Source organism: Podarcis bocagei (assembly GCF_964188305.1).
Source record: "Podarcis bocagei genome assembly, chromosome: 8".
NCBI lineage: Eukaryota > Metazoa > Chordata > Lepidosauria > Squamata > Lacertidae > Podarcis > Podarcis bocagei.
The window spans coordinates 26,499,350-26,526,011 of record NC_138133.1 but is presented as its reverse complement, the minus strand read 5'-3'; the positions used below and the strand labels follow the sequence as shown (position 1 = coordinate 26,526,011).

The window sequence follows — 26,662 nt, the reverse complement described above, 5'->3', positions numbered from 1 at the left end:
TCCCCAGTCTCAACCTATTGTTGAGATTTGTTCTAAAATTGCCATTTATGAACATCTGAAGCTCAGATAGCAAGGCATTAAGTACTTGAAAGCTCTTCTTACCTATGTAACCATCCCGAGTTGTTCATTTATTATTTTTCTTCTGTTTATCATGCAACAGAGATGATGAAGATTCATTGTCAAGTTTAGATGTAGATTTTCATTTCTCCAAATCAGCTTTACAAAGATAAAGTTAGTGACTTCAGTTGATGCTATCCTGGTTTTAATATTATAAAGTATTGTAGAAATGTGCAAAGTTGTTAAGAGTTGCCTTCAACTGAAACCAAAATGTGGCTGTGGCTTTTTAGAAGACACACACACACACACACACACACACACACACACACACACACAGTTTCCTGGTTGATTTTTACTTGTCCTAGCTGTCTGTGGATGCCTTCTTTCAGTATAGCTTTCTCTCATTCTAGTTAGCAAACTTAAGTCACCTGCACAGCTGACTGCTGGCAGTTTTTATCCACATTCCAGTGATTACCTTTTACTTTCATTGTGATCCTTCACTGCAAGAATACAGGTGGCAAGGTATTATTGACACCAATAACAATCTCAACTGGTATAATCAAATGCATTATGCACTATTTTATATGCTTTCTTACCATAAATCATGATCCTTGATTTTTTTTATCATGTATTAACAACACCTGCCTATTACTCTGTAGAAGATATATAACTGGTTGCCTTCAGACAATAATTCCAGTCTCCAGTTAATATGAATGGGATATATTTCTTGCTGAGATCTCGGCAGGCTGTTTTTCAATTTAGGTAAGTAGAGATAAGCTTATATGCAATTTGTATACAACCAATTTAGTTTGTTTTTAAATGTTGAGTATATATGATTCATGCAATGCATCGTCTTTGTTTATACAGCCCCTGAAGGAGGACTTTAAGCAGTAATTGGCCAAAATTGGGCTGCTTTGAAAATAAAATCCATATCTTTTCAGCATCTTGAGACACATTCTGTTTTGTTTTGGGGTTCACTTTGGATGTTTTTCTGGTTTTTACATTTCTTGAGAAAAACTAACTGATCACCGTTTGCTGCTCAAACTAAAGAGGAGCACACTGGAAGCATTCCAGTGTTGTGTATTAGCACATGGAAAGCCATGGTTTAAGGATTACCATGCCTTCAGAATGCAGACTACCTTTTCTATCTATTGCATATTTTGGAAAGTAGGCTGTCTTGTCTGTCTGTCTGTTTTCTGTGAAACCAAATGCCTTTTCAGATATTATTTCCAAACTCGGCACAAGGATTCCCAAAGGTTGGCCTGGTGATTTTCACTGGTGTTTGGGCGCTGGGTGCCATTCTGAATCAATATGGCAGCCCAAAAAGTTGCTTTGGCATGACTTTTGCTTGTTTGTTTTTTTGGGTATCCTTTTGGCCACCTCTTGAGCTATTGTTGTGAAACTCACCATGAGGGTTCCTAAGGTGGGGGTGGCAGATATCTTTGCCATCTGCCAGGCGCCATTTTGAAATAAATGAATGGTACAAATGCTTGAACACCAAGCACACATTGGGATAGGAGTCGGGAAAGTCCAATGCAACTCCATGCATCCTCTGAAAAGCCACTTCTGAAAGACCCTCTGAAGTGGGATTAAATGTGCTATGCAGGGTCTTTCAATCCTAGATATAGAGCTGGACTGTCAGGGAGACTGCATCAACTATGGGGAAAGATCAATTATCCAAGATCACTAAAGCACAACTCTTGCTTAAATTCTGTTAACCTGAAAATATTATCAAAACCAGCTGCACAGCTTTGGAACTCACTACTAGCTTTTTTCTTACAGGTCACAATCATACAGATCTTCTAAGAAATGGTTATCCTTGACAGGTGCCCTGATTTATTACTTGACTACCATCTTACCACACATGGATGGGTCTGTGGACATAGTTATATATTGCTTTTTAGTTCCTGGGCAGAATGGTGTTTGCTTTTTTTGCTGCTGGTGGTTTTATTGGTGTCTGATAATAACAATCAAATTTATGTTGCATTTTAATATTTTATGATAGAAGCTGTCCTGACAGAGCTTGGCCTTAAAGCTGGCCTATAATTCTCTTAAATAAATTAAAAAAGGAAAACTGAATAAAATTAAAATATAAAGTATTCCTTCTGAATGTGTGGACTGGCACACTGCATATGGGGAACGAGATAGCCAAGAATATAAGCAATTGTCTCAAAACGCAGAAATATTAACAAGGTGCCTTGATAATATTTCAGCCTATGTGCTACATTGAATGAGTGCTGAAATTAAGTAGAATGGAATAGCTGTATTATCTACATATGTAGTTTTACACAGAGAAGGACAGAGATAAACAACAATACTTAAGACTATCATAAAACATTAAACGTCTTTATAACTAAAGTGCACATACATACACAATTACTCTTCAATTCTCAATCTACATAAAGAGGTCAAAAACAGCTATTTAAGCACAGCAGCTCATCTTCTATTGGAAGAATTGTTATTCTGATCAAAATATTTACCTTTGAAGTAAGTTACATTCTCAAGTTAATTGCTAAGAAGGACATTCTTTCTAGCCAATTTCTAACTCATGCAACTGCTACAAGAAACATGGAAATAATACACTTCCACTATTAAGTGTTTGCTTTGTGGCAATGGGGAGATCAGCAGATTTCATTTTTGCCTAGCTACAGTCTGGCCCCAAAATGGCAACTAGGCATTCCATTTTGGCGACTGTATTCCCTGGTTTAAGGAGTCATTTGGCACCTAGCTTATATATCTGAGTTTCTAACACTGCTCAGACCTACCTGCATGTTTAGCATCCAACATACCTCACAATAAAGGGAAGAAATAATGACTGCCAGTTTTAAATACACAAAAATGTAATGCAATGTAATAATTAGGATGACACCCTTCTCTCTCCCAGAAAGGCACACGTACATATCCCTTCTGCACTTGAATCAGGAGGAGGGCAGCAGCATCACCAAGCCCTGCGCAGAGCAGGGAGAGGAGTGACTAAAGACCATGCCCTGCCCTATTGTTATGCAATGTTTGCAGAGCTCAAACCTACACAATTAGCATGAAAAAGAAAAACATATCCCCTTTCCTATCCAAATGCAAGCCTGAATGTTTTTTAAACGGAATTTTGAAACTGGGGAAGAACATGTACTTTCAACACCTTTTATAGCGAAAAGAAACGAACAGTTTTAAATCTTAAATGGGATAGCATGGTACACTATAATCCACCATAGTTCTTCTACTGTTTCCCTCCCATTCAGGCTGTAGCCAATCTTACAAATATTGGGAACACAATTTTTTCACAGATCAGCACAAATTGTTCATCAGGCCTAGTGCTAAAACACGCATTCAGAAAGAGAAGTGTTAAAGGACTATAGTACTTTAGAGTTCTGATGAGCCCACTATTAAACAAACAAACATTCCACCTATTCACTCCTCCCATTTTAAGTATGCTCCATTTTAAAGCGAAGCATAGAAATATCATTAAAACACTAATGACACAAGGTTTTCCCATGCAGGTACAGACAGCGACCACAGAGCATAACACATCCCTCTTTGTCGCCGCCATCCGTATTCCATAGCCAGTCCACTTATCCGTCACCTGATATCACAATGAAAGCAGGTGAGCCATTTTCCTTTCCCATGCAGTCAAACCACATGGGTTAAGGGCACAGTGCCCTGCAAGCACCAGCAATCAGCTGATTGACAGTGGCTGGAAATCCTGCTTCTGGCAGTAGGTGGTAACTATACCAGTCTCACATCTGACATTATATATGACATCAGGTATGGGGCAGGTAGGTGTGCCTTAGCCAAAACCACATGGCAGGCCAAATTGGCAGGCCTAATCAGACCCATGGGCTGGAAGTTCCTCAACGCTGCTGTAAATGGAAGGATCACATCTTGTGTGTGCAAACATTAAGTCAATACATCAAATACATCGACTCAACTTCAAGGGTCTGAGTCACCTTTAACAAGATTGGCAAAGGAAGAAAGGCTAGTAAAATATTTAAGCTGGGTTTACTTTAAACTAGGTGAAGCAAAATGCTACCATAGACTTGGCTGTGAGTGTATAAATTCAGTTAGCCTATAAGGGATAAAACTGCAATAACCGGACTCCCATGTTAAGTTGTTTGGCTATATACCTGTCTATGAAGAAGAAGGGGCTTATAAGCAAGGAGATCTCTTTGGCAGACATAGACATGACATAGTATGACATTAGCTATATTGGTAATACAGAAAAGCGAATTTCTATAAACCTGAAATTTGCCCTATCTCAGCTACAACACACCTCTCATAAGAACAGGTTTGGCAAAGGCTACCATGAAAACACTTTGGCTACCCACTCTGCTAATACTTAGCATTGCTTTGCTTGTCCTGTATAGTGAATACTGAGCGACAGCTAAGCTTAGAAGCTCAGGTAGAGGTAAAATTAGAGACTCGCTCTTGATTAATAAAGGGCAAAATAAAAATAATAAATCCCCTCACTTCCACTTTTGCACTATTTAATCAGATTTCTTGAAAAAAATAAGAGTATTTGGTCCACATTTTCAGGGTTGCAACCAGTGTTAATTCTACACAATTAGACTCATCGAAAATAAGGACATAACTAACTTAGGTCCATTCATTTCAATGGATATACTACTCTCAACAGAACTTAGCTGGATACAACCTTCAGCTTCCATCACATACATTTGGTAAATGTGCAACGGAGATCATTTTATGCCACATTGCAATTACATCTTCTCATTTGCATGGCCAATTTCAAGGATAAAAAAATATTTCAAATGCCACGGCACTAACATCAATGCTTAAGAGGCCAAGATCAAAATTCTTCAGTCACCTGCACTGCAAATAGCAGAACAAACAGTCCAGGATTCCTGTCCTGTCCCACCCCCCAGCCAGCATTGCAGATTTTTTTTAAAAAAACCCAATTGTGGCTTCATTTCTACAAACACATTTATTTTCTTAAAGCCTAAATCTAAGCAGATTTACACAGAGGTAAGTTCTACTGAGTTTAACAGCACTTTCCCCCTAGTAAGCGTACTTAGAATTGCTGCTTTTATATATTTGCAAGACAGTTTCTAAAATAGCAAGGCAGTTTAGTATGTCTAACTTTAACCTTCGTGACACAAGGCAACACCCATGTAATAGAAAATCTTGCACAGCATGGCTTAAGTGCTTGATGTGAGTTAGTGAGCTCTAAAGTTCATTTGTTCCACACATTAATTATAGAAAATACATTTGCTTACCATGTTATTTTATGAAATGATATACTAAGATTTTAAAACTAGAGACGTTTTTGGACATCAAGACAGCACAATGCAATATCAAACAGTGACCCTAGCTCATGTACCATAATCAAACATTTCTGTAATTGAGAACAGACCCCCACTTCAAATCCGTTTGTACAGATGAAACAATTCTACTGATGAGCAGGAAGAACTGGATCCAACTTTCACTGGTACCAACAATTTGGTACTGGAAGGTGAACACTGAAAAAAAATTATTTGTGAACTAATCATATATATGAGGGCTGCTCAAAAAAGTCTGTCTCCACAAAGCAATTTGATTTCTGAAAAAAGAAGCCTGTTTTATTACCATGGCCAACATTTTATTCATCCAAAATATTTCTTAAACCTTCTCAAAAAAGGTAAGTGAATGAAACATCAACTGTCTGAGCCTAATATTAGCTAGGGAACCTAGTATTTCTAACCTAATCTTGCAAAATGTGGAAGTACAGTGTTCACTTTACTTACATAAATCTGGCCTTATTTATAAACAAACATCCTACTTAAGAGAGAAGAGAGAGTCAACACAGAAAATACTGGATAACAAGCATGGAAAAATAATAATGTGCCTGAGATTAAATATTGCCCCCCTCCCAGACATGAAATCGCTCCCAGTTGATGCCTTAAAAGCATAATAATTTGAAAATGTACAAATCCAAAACTTTATGTTGTGTGCTTGAGTAGTCAGCTTTCAGAGATGAAGCAGCGTTTAAGTTGATGCAAATGTACTGCCGCTTCACCACATTGTGAAGCAGTTGTGTTCATCACATGAAACCACGTCTGCTGTTGCGAATGTATAAAAAGCATGAAAGAAAGGCTTGCATTTCCAAACATAAAGAGGCACATACCAGAGAGGTGCAATTCCGTATAATTCCCCAGCACTTCTTCACTGCTTGTTTCCCTAGGAATTTCAGAGTGTTCTCTTAACCAAACACAACAGTACATGCCACACACACAACTGCTGTATAAAATATTACCTCGCTCACGATTAGGTACTACCTTTCATCTGAGATCCCTTGCATAACTAGGCTCATGGGTTCAAACCCCACATTGGGCAAAAGGTTCCTGCACTGCAGGGGGTCGGACTAGATGACCCCCGTGGTCTCTTCCAACTCTACAATTCTGTGATTGCATTTAGGATCTATGAAATTACATGAGGAGTGTACCAACCATGCAGGCAAGCGTAAGTTATTTTTTATTTTAATAAAAAGGGCAAAATGGAATTGCTGTAGCTAAGAAGATACTTCTTTGGGGGAACATCCCAAAATGTTTCATTCGCCACACAATATGTGCTATATAATATAATACACACAGAGAGAAAAAGGGTAGGGTATAGGAATTAAGTGACCAAGTCTGCTGTCAGTGGGGCAGCAGAATAAGACTATCCACAAACATGATATGGACTTCAATACATGGGGGACTTAAAGTTTGCAGAAAATATTAGTTTGAAAATGAAACAAGGGCCAATTCCTGTGTGCACAATGGTTGGAATGTCTTTCCGGACTCAGAACTCACTGCTGGGCTTATATCTTCAATCAGTCCAGCAGCTAGAAACTGTAGTAATTGGGCTCCAACTTTAAACTCCTTTGTTATATGAACTTGTCTAGGAAGGAGAGGATGCTTGTAAGCAAGGAAATCTCTAGGGCAAACATGATAGAATGATATTAACATACTGTATGATGTTATCTTCTGCATGGATTGTATTCCATGGAAGGAGCATATATACAAAAACACATACACTCAAACTGCTCCCACATGATCATCCTCATTACCCTGCTGCAAGCAAGGTGGAGAGTTCTTAAATCAGGCTTCCTCAACCTCGGCCCTCCAGATGTTTTTGAGACTACAATTCCCATCATCCCTGACCACTGGTCCTGCTAGCTAGGGATCATGGGCGTTGTAGGCCAAAAACATCTGGAGGGCCGAGGTTGAGGAAGCCTGTTTAAAACTCTCTCTGCATTTCTCACTAGGCTTTGGGATGCTCTTGTGAGATTTCATAGGGCCGTCTATGTTGCCACAAGATCTCACAAAAGCATCACAGAGCCTGGTAAGCACAATGGAGAGCTTTTCGCACCAGGGAAACATGGTGCAAAAGGAGCTTTCAAGCTCTCTGCTTTGCATGCAATTAATTTGTGCCATTTCAACAGTGAGGCGTTGCTATCACTTGAGTTAATCATGTGCTAGATGTGATCATAATGTACTACAAATGTGTACCACAGCCTGAAATCTGCTACAATCCCAAGTACCAAGTGTACTACGGTCATCCACACTGTAACAAGATAACTAATAATTATTGACGACTTATATGTAGTTAAGACTCTGCAGTCATCTAAAGTGAGGACAGAGGCCTGTTTGCAATCAACAAGTTGCAATAATGTAATACTGCCTGAGACAACATCTGTGAACTCCCTAAACCTCAACCTCTACAGGGGAATTGTGCTACAGTTCTATACTTCTTAAAGGGATGCGGGTGGCACTGTGGTCTAAACCACAGAGCCTTAGGGCTTGCCGATCAGAAGGTCGGCGGTTTGAATCCCCGTGACATGGTGAGCTCCCATTGTTTGGTCCCAATTCCTGCCCACCTAGCAGTTCGAAAGCACGTCAAAGTGCAAGTAGATAAATAGGTACCGCTCCGGCAGGAAGGTAAATGGCGTTTCCGTGCGCTGCTCAGGTTCACCAGAAGTGGCTTAGTCATGCTGGCCACATGACCCGGAAGCTGTCTGTGGATAAACACCAGCTCCCTCGGCCTATAGAGCAAGATGAGCGCGCAACCCCAGAGTCATCCGTGACTGGATCTAACAGTCGGGGTACCTTTACCTTCTAGACTTCTAAGATTCCAGGATGGGTAAACCAGCAAAAGCGAATCTGGAACTCCCCAAGTGATGTTGGACTCTAATTCTATCAGCATAGGCAGCATGGAAAGCTAAAGGTTCCCCATCACTATATTAAGCTACCCAAAAGAAAACACCCCAATTGTTCATCTTTCCTTCTTTCTTTGATTACTTGCACATTTCCAATACAGCTTGCAGTCTCATTAACAATGAGATAGCAAAAAGGCAAGCAACCTAAAAGCAAAAGAACAGAGTGTCTATCAAATAATTAACAATCCTACATATTCCATCTCCAAGATAAAAAACCAAGGGCATCCCAAAGCTCCAAAGGCCTGAGTGTTTTTGATACATCCCTAAAGGTCGGCTGCGCAGACCCATACCAGATGTACCTGGGGAAATCACATCTGGCAAGGTCGGGCCAAAACTAATACAGGAGTTCTAATGGCAGATCTTAAGATGTGGGTATTCGTATTTTAACAATATGGAAGAGCAGAAAGTCTTGAAGATACATCAGTAGACTTTACAGGCAAAAGCGATTACCAAACAGTAATAACAGACAGCATGTGATAAATTCTACTCTGCCACCATACATAATCCAACTGCAGCATTTTGAATCAGATGAACTTCCCAAATGGTTATCACAAAGGCAGTCCCAATTATAACTAATTAAGAGTAGTTTAATTCTGAGATAACCAAAGTGTAGATAACTATGTTGAGACAGAACAACACTTAAAAAATAAAAATAAAAGTTAGAGCCTCAGCACACAAACTAGTTAATAAAAGGTGCTTAGGGCTGCTTGATGGCACCCAGTTATCCACAACCAAATGATTTTTATACTGCAACCGCCCTGTGATCCTCCGATGAGGGGTTGTTTATTTAATTAATTAATGATAATAAAATAAATAAATACCATATTTTAAAAAGCACCCCCATGCTGGTAACCTCGTGCGGTATGACAAGTGCAATCCCATCCAGCAGAGGTTGAATACCAACACATCAACCACCCATTGATGGTTCTCGTGGAACTATTAGTGGATGCTTGTGGAATCTCTGTCTTGTCTAGATTAAAGAAAACAAAGCTTGCCATGTTGATTCATGGGGGGAGTGGGAACCAAAATCAGTTATAGAGGCTATACCAACCAAAATGGCACAAAATTATGACAGTTTTTCAAGTTACCAGTATCTTCCCTCACAAAGAGTTCTCAAAGAAAGTGGTAGTGGTGGGAACCATGAAGGTACAAGAGATAGACTAGATGTGGTAGCCATGAGGTCAGCTTCTCAACTCAGTTCCAAGATAGGGACTGAAGGCTGAGTTTGTTCCTTTTGGTCCATTACTGATTCCAGGCACTAGTTCACAACACCCAGTACTATTACTACAAGTCATTTCTGCCAATGGGTGAACCAGCTGGAGCTGAAAGAAAGACACAGCTGTCTACGGAGGCCACCAGAGTCCAAGGACAGTGCTGAATCCAGGAATACGTACAATATCCTCCAGAGGAGTGCAACCACTTCCACAACAGGCCATCTCCCCTTGAGACAAATAACACCCCTCTGTCTTTTCAGGATTCAGCTTTAATTTATTGGCCCACATCCAGCACATCACCACCTCCAAGCGCAGGTCTAACTCCTCAACTGCCTCTCCCAACTCAGGTGGAATTGAGAGATAAAGCTGGGCATTATCTGCAAATTAGCACCTCACTCCAACTGCCCTGATGACAGCTCCCAGTGACTGCCATATGGATCTGAAATAGCATGGGGAAGATGATGCAACTCCATTGAACCTCACAGGATAGCTCCTATGGTAGCAAACAGCAGCCTCCTACAACTTCTTTCTGGAAAAGGCTGTGGAGATAAGATCAGAACTACCGTATTTTTCACACTATAGGACACACTTTTTCCCCTCCAAAAATGAAGGGGAAATGTGTGTGCGTCCTATGGTGCGAATGCAGGCTTTCGCTGAAGCCTGGAGAGCGAGAGGGGTCGGTGCGCACCGACCCCTCTCGCTCTCCAGGCTTCAGGAGAGCCCCACCGCCAGCCCCACAAGCTCGGGGGACAGCGGGAGAGGCGCAGTGCGCCCTTCCCGCTGTCCCCCGACTTGGTTAGAAGGCTGGCGGGGGGGGGGAGCCTGCTCCTCCCCCTCGCCAGCCCCGCAAACTCGGGAGACAGCGGGAGAGGCGCAGCGAGCCATTCCCGCTGTCCCCCGACTTGGCTAGAAGGCTGGCGGGGGGAGAAGCCTGCTCCTCCCCGTCGCCAGCCCCGCAAACTCGGGGGACAGCGGGAGAGGCGCAGCGCGCCTTTGCCGCTGTCCCCCGACTTGTCTAGAAGGCTGGTGGGGGGAGAAGCCTGCTCCTCCCCGTCGCCAGCCCCGCAAACTCGGGAGACAGCTGGAGAGGCGCAGCGCGCCTTTGCCGCTGTCCCCCGACTTGTCTAGAAGGCTGGCGGGGGGAGAAGCCTGCTCCTCCCCGTCGCCAGCCCCGCAAACTCGGGGGACAGCGGCAGGGGCGCAGCGCGCCTTTGCCGCTGTCCCCCGACTTGGTTAGAAGGCTGGGGGGGGAGCCTGGTTTTGCGGGAGGCGGGGGAATCCCCCCGCCTCCCAGGAAAGCCAGGAGAAGCCGTGCAGCCCTTTTAAAAGGCGCGTGGCTTCTGCCGGTTTTGCGGGAGGCGGGGGAATCCCCCCGCCTCCCAGGAAAGCCAGGAGAAGCCGTGCAGCCCTTTTAAAAGGCGCGTGGCTTCTGCCAGTTTTGCGAGAGGTGGGGGAATCCCCCCGCCTCCCAGGAAAGCCAGGAGAAGCCGTGCAGCCCTTTTAAAAGGCACGCGGCTTCTGCCGGTTTTGCGGGAGGTGGGGGAATCCCCCCGCCTCCCAGGAAAGCCAGGAGAAGCCGTGATCTCTTTAAAGGGTTTGCACGGCTTCTGCGGGCTTTGGGGAGAGGTGAGGGAATCCCCCCACCTCCCAATAAAGCCAGGAAAGCCCTGTGCAGCCCCTCCGCCAAGGAGAGGCTGCACGGGGCTAAAGGGGAAGCCAAAACAGCGAGCGGGATGGATCCCGCTCGCTGCCTTGGCTTGATCCATAGCTGCACGCAACCCCTCCGGCAGGGAGAGGTTGTGTGCAGCCTGTACGCTGCTCTTTGGGGCTGCGGGGGGGAAAAAGATTTTTTTTCTTGAATTCCCCCCCTAAAAACTGGGTGCGCCCTATGGTCCGGTGCGCCCTATGGTGCGAAAAATACGGTACTGAGGCACCGTGCCCCCAACTTCCCTGAGATGCTCCAAAAAGATACCACAGTCAACACTATCAAAAGCCGCTGAAAGATCACACAGAATGAGCAGGATCATACTCCCACATCTCTCTTGTCCTCAGCCAGGGCAACTAAGATTGCTTCAGTGCCATGGCCAGGCCTCAAACTAGACCATATCACCTTCTCAAACACCTTTTCCCAAGAGGGGATATTTGCCACTGTACAATAGTTATTTAACATCTTTGGGTCCATGGAGGTCCTCTTAAGTAAGTGGACACATCACCACTCCTTTAAGGTAGATTATAGGTACTGTAATAATATGCTAGCAATTTTGTGATGCTGTGGGGAAATTTTACATGTTGCTCTTACCACACGCTGCACTAACTGGTGTCTATTTCACTAGTAGACATCAAAAATACAAACAAGTTTTAAATGATTTCAGAATATCCTCATGTTGTTTTGCACACATTTAAGCATTAGGAGCAGTGGTGTTGGGTAAAATTTTTCTCAAGTGTTTTTTCCCCCAGGGAAAATTTTCTGTTTCATAAGCTCATTAGTAACAATTAGTGAATGCCAACTGCAAATGAATATTAGGCAAGGTTTTTTTTAAAAAAGATTTGTTTACTAAATACAAGCAAAATAAACATGCTAAATTAGTTCACTTTCTAGGGCATTAGAAAATTTTCTGGTGGAAACTGAACATTTTCTTACGCAAATTATCCTAATTCACAATTTTCCAGAAAACCTACACCACTGGTTAGAAATAGCACCTAGCAAAAATAGTGTAAACAGAATTGAGAATTGTGGCCATGAGAACTCACTTATCTGTGCAGTGATGTGTCAGTACAAAAGAGAACAAAGAGAAAACTAGAAGCTCGCCCCTTAAAGAGAAAATAAGTATATAATAAATAGTTCAAGCACAATCCTCAGTAAAAGGTTTATCCTCAAACTACTCCACAAGTGCAAGACAATGCCTACCCACTTCAGCTTTTACAACCTAGTCTTTTAAACACTGTTTTGACTGAAAACAGGGCTGTAAACATCTATATGCAAAGACCCAGTGCTCTTAGCAGTAGTTTCCATATAGCATCAAATGAGTAGTTCTGTCTAAATATAATGAGGCATCAAAAAACTGCATACGAGCAACATCATAACCAACTAAAGCAAGGATGTATTTATACCCAAGACTAATATTGCATATTTCATGTGCATTTTCACTAAAAGTAGATAGTTCTTCGTAATACTGAGGAGTTAGTTTAAAGCTACGTCTCATATGATGTTCTCAAAAAAAACCCACTAACTTTATTTACATCTTATCTCCCCAAATATTGGTACTTCACAATATCTCAATGGGACAATATGCAAAGCATCTGAAACATTTAAGCATTTTAAACGTAATAATATACAGAAACAACACACAATTACATTTCACTTTGTCCTCATTCAGAAGCATGAACTAGGAAATGTGTTCTTCCTTCAACCCTTCCACCAACAGCTCACTCTACTTACCATTACTATATCTATGCAATGGGTTGGATCCAAGTAAACATAATGAAGTCAATTGGACAAGTTAGTCATGGCCAACCCAAGCATCACTGATTTCAACAGCTCTACTCTAAACATGACTTAAGTCTAATTAGGGTTGCCATGTGTCCTCTTTATCCAGGAAACGTCCTCTTTGTCAGGGTTAAAATTTCTGCCTGGGTGTATTTTGTAAATTTGCCAAAATGTCTCTGGCTATGCTTTCTGGATGAGACACAGACATAACTGGTGGTTGAAGACTTGCTTTCCTCTTCTCTTCTCCTGCCCCCCTCAGTAATATATCACAGCTTCTATAGCCTAGATATACAGGGTGAGTCCTTTAAAAGAGGCCCCATGGATACAGAGCACACATGTTCCATGGGGCCTCTTTTAAAAGACTCATTCTGTAGTAGGGATATTTAAAATCACAGCATCCTCTTTTTTGCTCTTCAAAATATAGCAACCCAGATCCAACCCATCATGTTTGCATCAAGGATACTTAGCTCTTTAGTTGTTGTTTTTTAAAAAAAGGAACAACCGGGATTCTGAATTCTGCACTCAAAGAACTCTTGATCAGGAGCTATAATCTCTTCTCAGGGCCAAGAATGTCAGGTGGGCATTCTTCATGGAAATTTTTCTAGTGTTTTATTTTTCTACAGAAAATTTTCCATTTCGTAAGTTCATTGGTAACAATGAATGGAAGCCAAGTACAAATACAATATTAGGCAAGCTCTGCAGTTTCAAAGCTTTCAGCTTTGTTTACTCAATACAAATAAACATGCTAAATTATATCACTCTGTAGAGTATGATAAATATTTCCAATTAAGACTTGGAAACCACATGTATTCAGGTTCACACAATCAGCAGCCAGAGATCCCCAAGCATGTATACACATGGTGAAACCAACATATATTCACTGCTACTATATTTGGTAAATATGCTGGATACATGCAATTTCTTACAGAAATAAGATATATGTGTAATAAATTCCTCTTCAGAAAGCATCAACCTATTCCAAATACTATACTGCAATCAAATCAAGCAGATTATTATCTTGGAACTCATTATCAATGGGTAGCCTTTACAGGTTAGGTATAGGTAACTTTAAGAAAGAACTGGACAAATTCATGGAGGCAATTGTATCAACATTTGTTAGTCATGATAACCAAGCAGGACTTCCATGTTCAAACTCCTTGTGTCTCTGATTAAACAACAGTGGAGGAATGGCCATTACCAACAAACACCAACAAAGCATCTAGCTGGCCACTTGTGGCAACAGAATGCTAGACCCAATGAACTTTGGTCTCAACCAGTGTTTCTCAAACCTGGGTCCCCAGCTGCGGCTGCACTACAACTCCCATCATCCTTGACCACTGGTCCTGCTAGCTAGGGATGATGGGAGTTGTAGTCCAACCACAGCTGGGGACCCAAGTTTGAGAAACACAAAGACTCTGAATCAACCAGGGAAGCTTTCTATTTCATTCCTCACATCATTTCATCTCAGGAACCATATCTTTCTAAATTCTCCATGCTTAAGGGTCAGTTAACACTCTTGACGTTTTTTATGCTAGGATACATAAAACGTAAAGGAGAGCTGGGAGTCTCCAGGGCTCACAATGGACATATATCAAGGAGTTGCTACTGGCTGAAGCTCCCTACTGCAAACCTACCACACATCCCGAAACACTGGAGATGTACTACATATTTTAGAAATGCCAATTCTGCAAATTGACCACTACATTATAGCTCTCTCTGTCCCACTTTAGCTCCTGCCAGCTTTTCTCTTCTCCGCATTCACATATAAAGCCATTTTCATAATCATTCTAGTTCACCGTCTTCCATAGTACAGGGAGCTTTGAAGCCTCAGGAATCTTCAACATGTACAAAGCTCAGCTTTTGTCCAGTTTGGTTTGTTTCAATGTTGTATGTTGTATATAGCTAGCTAGGCTGAAATAAAATTTTAGTTGAGCGCCGTACTGCTAGTAACTCAATACTATTTGGAAGTTCCCTGTTTCCTATGTACTTGAGACCCTACTTCCCATTATAAATCTCAGTTCAGTTGATATTATCCTAATTATTCCATACATGTGTCAAATCTGAACAGCAAGGACACAACGAGAAGAATTAGCCATGCCTGCCTGTCTGGTTTACCCATTTCCTAGACAATCACCAAAATCTGAACTCAATTTGGAACTGCTGAATCTTTTTACTTGGGCTGTCATTTGATGGCCAGTATTTGAAGTAAGCACATGTTTTAACACACGTAGTGTGTTATTTAGTATACACCCTTTCAGAATGCAAACTGCCCCAAATCTAGAAGATAGTATAGGTCAGGAATAAAGAAACATCAGTCATTGATGTTACTTATTAGAGCAACTACAGATTGTCCAGTTAGCTAGCTTGTTGTTCAGGCAGTTAGTAGCCTATTTTTTTTATTTAAGGTGTCATCGTCCCCATGTTTTAATCTTTCAAGAAAATTTGCAATGCAACATCCAAATACAAAGAGAAAACCAATCATAATAAACTTACCAAAGTTACAAGTATAGTACACACTTTCAGAATAGAAAACAGCAAAAGGAACTTAAAATAGAGCTGCTAAAGCAATCAAATTGTCCACTGCACATCTAATAAAACCAGAGGGGAAGACAAAAGTAGACAAACATATCTGGGGAGGACATTCCAGAGCAACAGTGCCACCACCAAGAAGGCCCTATCCCCAGTTACCACCCATCTCATCTCAAAGATGGGTAGCCAAAGAAGGGCCTCTGAAAATCACAATAATCAGGCAATTTCATATGGGTACATATGGGCTTTGAGTATTATTCATTTGCTGTTGTCCTCATTTTCTTCCCCACTGCAACACATGCAAAAAGCAGAACACAAACAACTACCCTGTCACCAATCTGAAAAAGCCTCAACATAATTAATGGGATTAATATTTTGATTTATTTTTGTTTAAATTATGAGTATTGTCAAATCAACAGCACACAGTTCTGGATCATGCCTACTTAATGGAGGGCCAAAATTTTGATATTTTGAAACTGATACAGTGTATAGAGCACCCATCCTAAAAAACAAACCTGTTCATTGTAATTAAAATCCCATTATCTTCATAAAAAAGATGTTTAAGATTCACCATCTGAGATAATTTGGTGAAATTATTAATTCCAAAATCCAAGTAAGAGAAATAATCCTCAAAAGAAGTATTGCTGGGTCATGTGTTGGGTAAGTTAGCAAAGCAAGTTGTTTGTTCCTCAAGCTTCTAGAGAAAGTGGTAGATATTTAATTCAGAGTCAAACAACCTATAGATTTTGCTTAAGTTTCAAGTAAAAAATGTGCATAGAATATCCTAATATGAGAATACTGTGATGCCATTAATAAAGAGCAAAATTCCATGTGAAAAGATGAAAGAAAGTTACTTTATCCAACTCCTTGAATGAATGCTTGACTTATAACTTCAGGAATGCTTTTAGATAAATGACTGTGATGTACAAGACTCCTAAACTTTGATCCGCTTCAACTGGTCTTCTGTATCCTGCTTTGAACTATTAGATGAATCCAAGAGAACTATATCCAGTCAGAATAGTACATTTGACCTGTTGCTTCTCCAAGTTATTTTCCAGGAAAAAAACAAAATGTTGGTCTGTCAAGTTGCTTTTCCTTGAGTTGCAGAGAACTCTCTCGAATATTATCTTTAGCACTAAATAAAAATTACAAAACTATAAAATTATAAATATATGTATATAATTATAAAACTCAACACTCCATATTTTTCAACCATAAACCGAAAAGTATTTCATGGGAAAGATAGAATTTCCTAGGAGTTTCTTTTATTTCTAAAACATCCAGTAATCAAAATTTATATTCCTTTGATAGTTTTTTTGTTTGTAGTTCCAAAAAATATCATGGCAAAGACAGCTGTAAATCTTTACATCATGTTCATCATTTGGACCAAACGCAATGCCACTGCATTCCAACTCTGAAGGATAAACACCCCAATGCCCCAAAGAGAGACCACAGCCTGCCCCTTTCATTTAGCACCATACATTAGCAATTCCTAACAAATCACTGCAGAATTCAATACAGGACCAGACGGCATCACAGCTGTATCTGACCAAGACATCTATCCCACTTAAATGGGATATCTGTTCACCCCTTCACAGGCATAGCCAGACTCAGCTGTCTTCTACCTGAAACTTGGCATGAAGGACAACAATCATCAAGCAACTCTGGCATTTTTAAACAATGTATTTGTGTTCATATAGTTCAAGAGTGAGTCTACTTGTAAAAAGAATCACAATGCATGATCTATGGTGCTCTAAAAAATAAGGCAAAACATTTGAAAAGAATGTTTCCATATCAACAACCTTACTCATGGGATTGGCCAACGTACTTCATTTAATGAAGTATTCCAGGCATTGGATAGGTCCCAAATGGTATTTGCATCCAGCATCTGGTATATATTTATGCCTTAATGTCCTAATCACCTTCCCAACTCATTTAGTTAGTGCGACTAAGAGACATCAGTTTCCATAGCTAATAAGCATGACTGAATGATACAATGATTACCACCTTAATGGTTGAGGTCCATATTAACTGCTGGATGATCCAGAAGCGACCACTCCATGAAGTCATCTGCCTTGATCACCACAGCATTCAATTAAAGGTTTGAGTAAGGCTAATTTAGTGAACTCCGTCATAAAGTTTTTTTCTTTCTCGCACATTTCATTCAAGGCTTAGTTTGGCTTCAACTCTGAAGACGGGTGAAATCTTCACAACCATTAACTATGAGATACCAAACCTTCCTATTATTGGTTTAGTGGTTCAGAAACTTTTTTCATCAAACTCACTCAAAACAAACATGTGCATAGCTATTTTTCTATTGACTGAATAGGATCTATCCCTCATTCACAAGAACTTCCTCCTAGTACACTGGCAAGGCACTTAGTTGCGCAATCCTATTCATGTTTACTCAGAAGAAAGTTCCAATGTGTTCAGCAAGGCTTGCTCCCTACTATTGTGTTTGGGATTGCAGACCCAAGTTTCATACTTTTTCCCAGTATATTTCAGTTCTTCCTTTAAAAATTCAGATCCAGATAAACAGTAGCAATCTAAAAATACCAACACACACTCTAAATATGTATTTGCCTAAAGGACAAGAGAACTATTGTCTCTTCAGTGAACTGATATTTATCAAATGGGTTCAGATGGTTCCAAAATAATTATTGTTGCAGAGCCCTAATACACTTCGTAAATATCAAAACCAGGAAGTTGCATTGAAGAGGGTTTCCAGTGTGCATCCACATACATTAGAGATGTGAAAACTTGAGATTCAAAGTTAAAGCGGTTGCCCCCTTCGCTGGCAAAGCCAAAGACTCCAATCTAAACCACAGGATCACATAGTAGTGCAAAAAGGATGACGTCTCTTTAGCACCAGCTCTGAACCTACCCCCCACCATATTCTTTTTTCTAAAAGAAAAACTTGCCTTCCTGCAAAAAAACAACAACGTGGAGGCATATCGTTCTTGAATGTTTCATGCTGTGCATCAACTCAGCTGGCTTGCTGCAAGGCTAAGATGTCAATGCAGTTTCAAAAGACGACCCCAGAAAAGAAAGAAACCCTTCCTCGTGCCCGCCCTAGAGGGGGCATGGCTTTTGCACACTACGGGGGGGGGGGGAGAGGGCACACAGCCACCTCACTTTGGGTGCACAAGGAGCTTCTGAGCAAGTCGTGGCTGTCAGCTCTTGCAACCCACCGTCCGGAACCCACCCGGCAGCACCCACCCTTCCCCTCCCCCCTCCCTCGTGGAGTCCGAGTGGCGAGACCGGAGAGGGCAAGGGGGCGGCTGTGGAGTTGGGAGAGGGGTTGTGGGGCCGGGCGGTGGGGTGGGGAGAGGTGGAGAAAGGCGGGCGAGAAGAGAGGAGAAGAAGAGAAAGCGCAAGCCAATGGCAAACACTTTGCCGTCTCCTCCTTTCAGTCATATTTCCGTCCTCTTCTCTAGCGAAACTGGGGGAGGAGGAGGAGGAGGAGGGCAGGGAGGCGAAAAGCTCGCAATTTGGAAACACGCGCACGCGGGCCGGCGGGAGCGCGCGCGCGAGCGCGGGCGGGCGCCTACAGGGCCCCGCCAAGGAAAAAAAAGAGAGGAAAGAAATGCAAGGGTGTTGGGGTGGTTTTTCTTTTCTTTTTTTAAGCGTTAGCACTTAAAATAGAGGGGGGGCCGAGAGTGAGGAAGGCGGGGGCCACGGGGTGGGGTAGGGTGGGGGGCTTGTGGAGTTAGGGGGAGAGGAAGCACAAGGGGTCTGTGTTACCTCGTAGAGTTCCTCGGAAGCCATGCTGAGGCGCCCGCCTCCCAAGGTGGAGTTGGGTGCTGGTTTGGAGATACTTTTGTCTCAGTTGAGTGTCTGCCGTGGCCTCTCTCCTCCTTTCCCCTCCTCTTCTTCTTCTTCTTCCTCCTCCTCTCTCTGTGTGTGTGTGTGAGTGAGTGTGCGCGTGTCTGGCTCCTCTCCCCCCCTCACCACACACTCACTCTCCCCCAATGCCCGTGTGGTGCTGCTGCTGGTGGTGGTTGGTGGTGCCTCTGCCGCCCTCCTCCTCCTCCTCCTCCGCTGGTGGTGGTGCCTGTGCGCAGAGCAAGCTGCGCAACGGGGCTCTCGCTCACTCGCACTCGCACTCACTCTCGCACACTTTGCTCGCGAGGCGCGGGAGAAGAAGGCGACGAGGGTGTAGGGGGCGGGGGGGCGCCGCCGCCGCGCGCGCGAGGAGGAGGCAGCTGCAGCAGCGGCGACTCCCCTCACCCGCTGCCGCCGCCGCTCGGGCGTCCCTCCGTCGGCTGCCGAGCCTGGCCGAGCCTCCCACTAGGCTCACTAATCGAGCGCAGAGAGAGTGCCACACGCCCGGGCTCCAGCCTCGCCTAGCGCCATCCTCTTCCTCCTCCTCCCCCTCCCCTCCTTTGATCGCCCATTGTCTCCTCAGCTGAGCGGCGGCGCGAGGGGGCGGCGGGGATTGGGCCAATGGCCGCCGGGAGGAAGGGGGAGGAGCGACGGGAGGGGAGGGGATTGGAGGAGGAGGAGGAGCAGCAGGAGGAGGGGGGGAGTGGGGGGTGGTCTGGGGTTGGGGGCGCTGGTGTGCCGTGGGCTCCGTCGCTGCTGGTGCTGGGAGCAACCATGGAGGGAAGGCTGGACCCAACTTTCTGAGGAGGTTGGGGGTCCCCACCTCTCCCCTCCCCATTAAAAAAGGCCACCACCACTCAGACTGTGCTGAGGTGGGTTGGGGGGACGGCAGGGCTGCCCTTCAAGCCCCCAGCCCCAAGGAAGCAGGCACACAGCACCTCACCACTTCTTCTGCTCAACCCCAGCACCCTTTGACCATGTAGCCTTCAGGTCCACCCATTCATCAGCTTCACCTCCATCTATTCTGTCTCCCTTCAGCCTTCCCATCTTTGCTTAGCCAACCCTTCAGTCCCACTTCATCTATTTCTGTCGTTTCAGACTCCTTCCCTTCCAATGGTGATCTGGTTTAACCACCTAACACGATCATCCTTTCCATCTACTCATTTGCCTGTCCCTTTTACATTTTACTTCCATGCAACTTCATGGTCCACCCACATCATCGCACCATCAGCCCATTGCCTTTTCCACCTTCTCATCTCATCTACATTCATCTCACTTCATCTGCCAACATCCCCACCCATCCATAGGTTCTACATTCATAAAATATTTTTGCCCATTCAGACTGCCATTCCCATCCACCTACAAACTACCAACTCATTTTCTCACCCACCCTCTATATGTATCCCATTATCTCCCATCTGTTCATCAGACCAGCATTTCTACATTCTCTTCTTACAAACTCACCATTCTTTCCAATTATTGCATATCCATTTTCTAACCATTCTGTTTAACCAGTCCTCTTTACGTGTATCTACTACTCATCGCTTTCATTTTATTTCTCTTTTAAGATTTCTGCTCAATTTTACCTACATTGCTTTCACCTTCTATTATTGATTAGTATCTCAATCTCTTCCATTGTCCCTTCACTCCATCTATTGCACCCATCACCTTGGTTTTTACCTGTTCAGATGTACTTATCCATCTTGTTTTATCTCTTAAATTTTTCCATTCACATCTCATCCATCAACACACTGAGACTGCAATCCTAACCTCACTTACTAGTAAGTACATCACATTGAATTCAATAGGACTTAATTGTGAATAGACATGGTTAGGACTACACTGTAAGCCTCTTCTCATTTATTATATACATTTTTAATCCATTAATAATATCAGTTTTGCTGTCATATATGCATCTTCCAGTTCTGTCCTAATTTTCAGTAACAGTTTCATGTTCCCAGCCTCATTTTTAGTACCTTCAGTATTTTATATAAACTTTATATTACAACAGCTTCAAAAGTCTGTGGTTATGCTTACCCTTATTGTGGCTGCTTGCGGAGACTTCTGGAGCATTTGAATATGAGGAATTGCATACAACAGTGGGAGAATTCATAAATGGTTTCTTGGCAAATTTCTTCACCTCCTGAAGAAAAATTGATTAAATATTGCCTTAAAAATGATTGACTAAAAGCCTGTCTTCCACTCAATTAAGGAAAAACATAGGCAGATACAGAGCCAGATATGCAAAGAGAGCAACATCAAGAGGTGCTTAGGCTAGGGCTGAACTCCAAATTAAGTCAATGAATAGACTTTCAGTTCACATACATCACATACATTTGCACATAACAAAATAAAGATTATAAGAAATAAAATACTTTTTTTAACCTCTTGGCATATTTACCAGAAAAGAAAACAGGCAGAAAACGGTGTTATTCAGGTTTGCTGAGCATTAGGACATTAAGCAATACAAAATATAGCACAGGATTACAACACCTAATTGTCATTTCTGCAGCCAGGATTTCAAACAAAGTAGTTTGTTTACATTGTCCAAGTTCATAGATGGGCAAAGCTTATTGACAGTGATTCCTGCTGCACTGAATGTTCTCTTCAGCCATTAAAATAGTTTGATTACAATTTCTGTTTCTCGCCAAACTTGCAAGTAGTGAATTTGTCTGCTACCAGACGAGGAGGTCAGCAAAGTTACTGACCTGCTATGGCACACTCTTGAATTTCACTTAGCAATGCAAATGCAATATTTGCTGCATCAGGTGTGGAAAATGTAGAAGTTTCAGCAGCTTCGTAGTCTGCTTCTGGATCAGAAATTGCAGTTCTAGAAAAACAGTTCTCTTTTTTGCTGGAAAACAGTCTGATTGACTAACTTGGCCTTTTGCATTGGAGCATCTGTGTTGTTCATGAGATGCAACCACAAGCCCTCTAGAAGCATCACAGTATCTTAATACTTGGGTCAAGACCAGTTCCTTCTTCATATTTTTAAAGATCTCCCAAGCTCATCTTCTCTCAAGTCATCCATCAGCACTGCTAATATATCCTGGATGACAGTTAGAACTTTTCATGCCGTTTGATAAATGAGCTACAGTACATAGAAACCACAACACGGAAGAACATATTTTTTACCTTCAAGCAGCTCTTGACACTTCAAGACAAGGCTGCAGTACTCTAAGCATGTTCTCCATCTTGTTCCACTCCTATGAAGAAAGTATGCTTTCACAAAATTTGTTCAACAATGTATTTCACTTTTAGAATATCTAGCGTTGTACAAATGCCACCTTGTGATAATGTCTTGTTGCAGTTTGTTGTCACCCAGACCAGGTTTTTCCATTTTACTGTGAGGAGAATTTCTGTTGGAAGCAATCAGGAATCTTGTGATACTGTACTTACTAAGTTGCTTGTCAACTTAGCCTTCAGAAATGCTTTATTAATACTTAGCGGCAAAATACTTGGCTAGAATGCCTTTCATGCCACTCAGGAATTAAAACCATAAGGTTGACAGATACCTTCCAATCTTCCGCTACCTGCTCCAATTCTTCACTATATATCCCAGCATTCTTGCCATCTCCTTAGAGCTACACTGCAGAATTTAAAGTTGCTATCTGTTCAGGGAGTAGTTACCCCCAAGGTGACCATGACTGACTAGAATGACACCTGTCAGACTAACAGCATCAGCTTTTAAATCTTTATGTTTTCTCAAATCCTCGTCCGTGTACTCCATTTGTTTCATAATAGTTCTACTTTTGTGTTCATGACTTGTATTTTATATCAAGCCAGAATTGTCTTTTTTATTATTAAAGTTTTCAAATATCCATCTTGTTGAATAACACATGATAAGATACAAATCAGAGAATAAAAATAAAGGATGCAGTATAACAAAGGAGCAACACAATTCCAACAACATTGCTTCAGAAAGTTGTTAATCCATGTGGTATACCTGGAATTGCCCCATATCTTGTATGATCGACTTACCTACTCTACCAATAAAAAACAACAACCCATTATCTATAGTTTTGCTCCTTAAATCTAATTTAATACATTGGTTTTGCCATTGATGTCTATTCCCATATTTTATAATACTGTTCTTTGACAAATGGCACTATGGTGGTTCTCTGCTTTCCCGCATATACAACTCTTGCAGCTGTCAGCAAATAGGAAGTTAATTCTGCATGTTCTTACCTTACTGAACCCTCTAAATAATTTAATACAAATACCGCCAGGTATATTGGGAATTCACAACCCAAAGCTCTTTGCAAATGGGACTAAATTTGTTCTCCCCTTTTTTTGCCAAAGGGCATTTCCACCACATATGAAAGAAATGTTTCTCTTTTTTGTATTTACATCATAAGTCAGGATAGCCCTTGTTGATCTTATTTATTTTTACAGGTGTGATATACCACCTTTTCATAGTTTCATATGTCTTCTCTGATTTCTGAGTTTAAGGAGAACTTACGTTTTGTCGACCATAATTTCCCCCATACATTCATAGATATATTTTCTCCAATATTCAGAAGGTATCTCACCATGTAATCCTTAACTTGTTCCTGCTCTGTGTAATATCTTGGTAATAAATGGTATATTTTTGCAATTATCTGGTGTTTTTCTTTTGTTATCACTCACTTCTTAAACTCAGGTGTTTCTCTCCTATTATTTTGCCTTCTAACAAATTATTGCACCTTAGTGCAGATTTGAAAATATTCAGACTACAAATATTACTTTTCTGCATTTGTCTTCAAATTTCTGAGTATGAAATCATACATCCCTCTTTTTCTAGTTCCTGAATCCTGAACAAGTTGCTTGATTTCCACATTTTAAACCTGCTTCTTGCTCCTTTTATGATTGCTCCTATGATTGACTCTAAAGGTGAAGAGTTTGGACTGAGTAATCTTTTAAAGTGATCCCAAATATTCATTAAATCAGACAATAAAAACTTGACTTTGAGGAAAAGAGATCTAATTTCATGTTCTCTCTATAATAAATTGTGTAGCAAGATTAATCAGATTTTGTTCAAATTTTGATATGCCTTCATACAGATTTATAGTCCAATCCATTATCGAGTTAATCACATTAGAAATGTAAAGTAGGCTTAAGTTTAGGACACGAAGTCTTCCTATTTTTCCTTTCCACCCCCCATCATACAAAATCTTAGCCTTTAGTTTCTCCTTTTTTGCCAAATAAATTTTAATATCAATTGTTGCCATTTATTTAATAATGAGGAAGTTATTTTGATCGATAGATGCTGAAATAAAAAGTTAATATTTGATAATACAATCATTTTTACTGTAGCAATTCTACCCGAGAAAGATAAAGGGAACTCCTGCCATTCTAATAGAAGGGAGAAGCAGTCCTTAAACAAAATCTCATCATTATTCTTAAATAAGTCTTATGTTTCTGAGGTTAGTCTTATGCCAAGATAATGGGTCGGCTTTAATTCCCTAAGAGAAAATTTAATGAAAATGATTTATAGGTGGTACATGACACCAGTCAAGCTTGAAAAAATTTACCATTTGCCCGACAACAAATGTTGGAAATGTAATGAGACTGAAGGTACATTCTTTCACCTTTGGTGGACATGCCCAAGGATTAAGACATTTTGGGAGATGATTTATAACGAAATGAAAAAGGTATTTAAATATACCTTCCTGAAGAAACCAGAGGCCTTTCTCCTGGGCATGGTTGGCCAATTGGTGTTAAAGAAGAACAGAACTTTTTTTATGTATGCAACAACAGCAGCAAGAATACTTATCGCGAAGTATTGGAAGACACAAGATTTACCCACCCGGGAAGAATGGCAGATGAAGTTGATGGACTATATGGAATTGGCGGAAATGACTGGCAGAATCCGAGACCAGGGAGAAGAGTCGGTGGAAGAAGACTGGAAAAAGTTTAAAGACTATTTACAGAAATACTACTGTAAAATTAATGAATGTTAGAAGAATGTTGGAGTGAAGTTATATGGCTTTAGTAGAAATGTTATAAGGAATTAAGTAAAAATAGATTAATAGAATATAAAAAAAATAAGGTTAGAATGTGTTAAGATAATTATAGGATAGAAAACAGAGGAAGATGGAAAGGAATTGCTGAAATGATTAACAGAAGTGGAATACAAAAAGGGAGGTGTGAGGAGGTCGCTGAAATAAGTGAATGAAAGATAAGATATTGAAATTGTTTGATGTGTTCTAAACTGTTTTTGTTTTGTTTTGTTAGTTTAATGTGTTAGTGTTATGTAGTGTTTTGTATTGTATCGTATTGTTGTTGTTTTTTTGTAGTGTTTAAATTGTTGGAAAAGTAATAAATATTATTTTTTTAAAAAAAGATAATGGGTCGGCTTATTTGTCCAATGACACTGAAACATATCTTTTGTTTTCTGTTTTGAGTCCGATAATCAATTCAGACCTATATTTTCTGGTTTTTTTTTTTCTTCTTAATATATATCTGACTAGATTGCCACAGGCAGAAATACTTTCTTCTATTTTAGATTGCCTATAGTGTTGACAGGCTTCAAGTTAGTAACTATCCATGATACCAGCCTGCTAGTTTATTTCCTCCATTTAATAGGACATACTGGCTTTTCACAAGATGTGTTTACGTAATTTAGCCTGATTATGTGAGGATTGTTTTGGAACAGATTTTTTCACTCTCAGTGTTGATTGTTGGATACCTGGTTCTCATGAGGTAGGTTAAGCTGGAAACATTCCAAAATAGCTGTTATTCATTTATTCATTTATTTATTTAGCAAATGAGACACTAAAACATGTTTGGTCTGCCACTACTGAGCAGGCCAGCCAAACTGCTAGCCACAAAGAAAAGAGCAAATCTCCTCATTAACGCAGGTTGGTTCAGTGACTTGCCTGATTAACCAGAGCCTTTTTTTTTTTTTAAATCAAGGCAATTTTAAAAAATAAATTATCAAGTCAATTAATCAATAAGTGCTGCAAGCCCACCATTTACGTGAAGCTTTCGATACAACTTATTCACCAAGGCTTTTGTTCTTACTCTGAATTTACACTGATGGCTCCGTATCTATCAAACAAATAATAAAGGGAGATGGGAAAGATTTCTATCAATATTTTATTCTGTTGCTCTCATATATTATCTACACATAGTAAATTCCTGCACTCTGCTAGGAGGGTCAAAAACAGCCCAAAAATTGCAGTAGCTTGCAAAAACCTAAACCAGCTACTTGAAACTGCTGATGCTAGCTACAGGTCAGAAGGTCGCTTCCTGCCTAGCCAGAAACTGCTGTTAACCGAAAAACCACTAGCAAGATGTTTCCTGCTTTACTTCTGCTTTTAAGTAATGCAAGAATAGGAAGAGATACGAAGGGAAAGCTTAGCTAGCAAAAGAAGACACGTG

At 41.2% G+C, this 26,662-nt stretch overlaps 1 protein-coding gene across 2 annotated transcripts in view; it reads right to left on the bottom strand.

Annotated features, from left to right (window-relative positions):
• CDYL (chromodomain Y like) overlaps positions 1-19,846 on the bottom strand; it is a 93,234-nt gene extending 73,388 nt beyond the window's left edge. Inside the window, exon 1 of one of the 2 annotated variants that reach the window (XM_081206428.1) lies at positions 19,217-19,846. In XM_081206428.1, the coding sequence (XP_081062554.1) occupies positions 19,217-19,240 (24 nt within the window). In that variant the 5' untranslated portion in view covers positions 19,241-19,846. The remainder of the gene's footprint in view (positions 1-19,216) is intronic. The other variant, XM_081206429.1, reaches the window with a different exon arrangement.
• Positions 19,847-26,662: the final 6,816 nt, after the last annotated feature.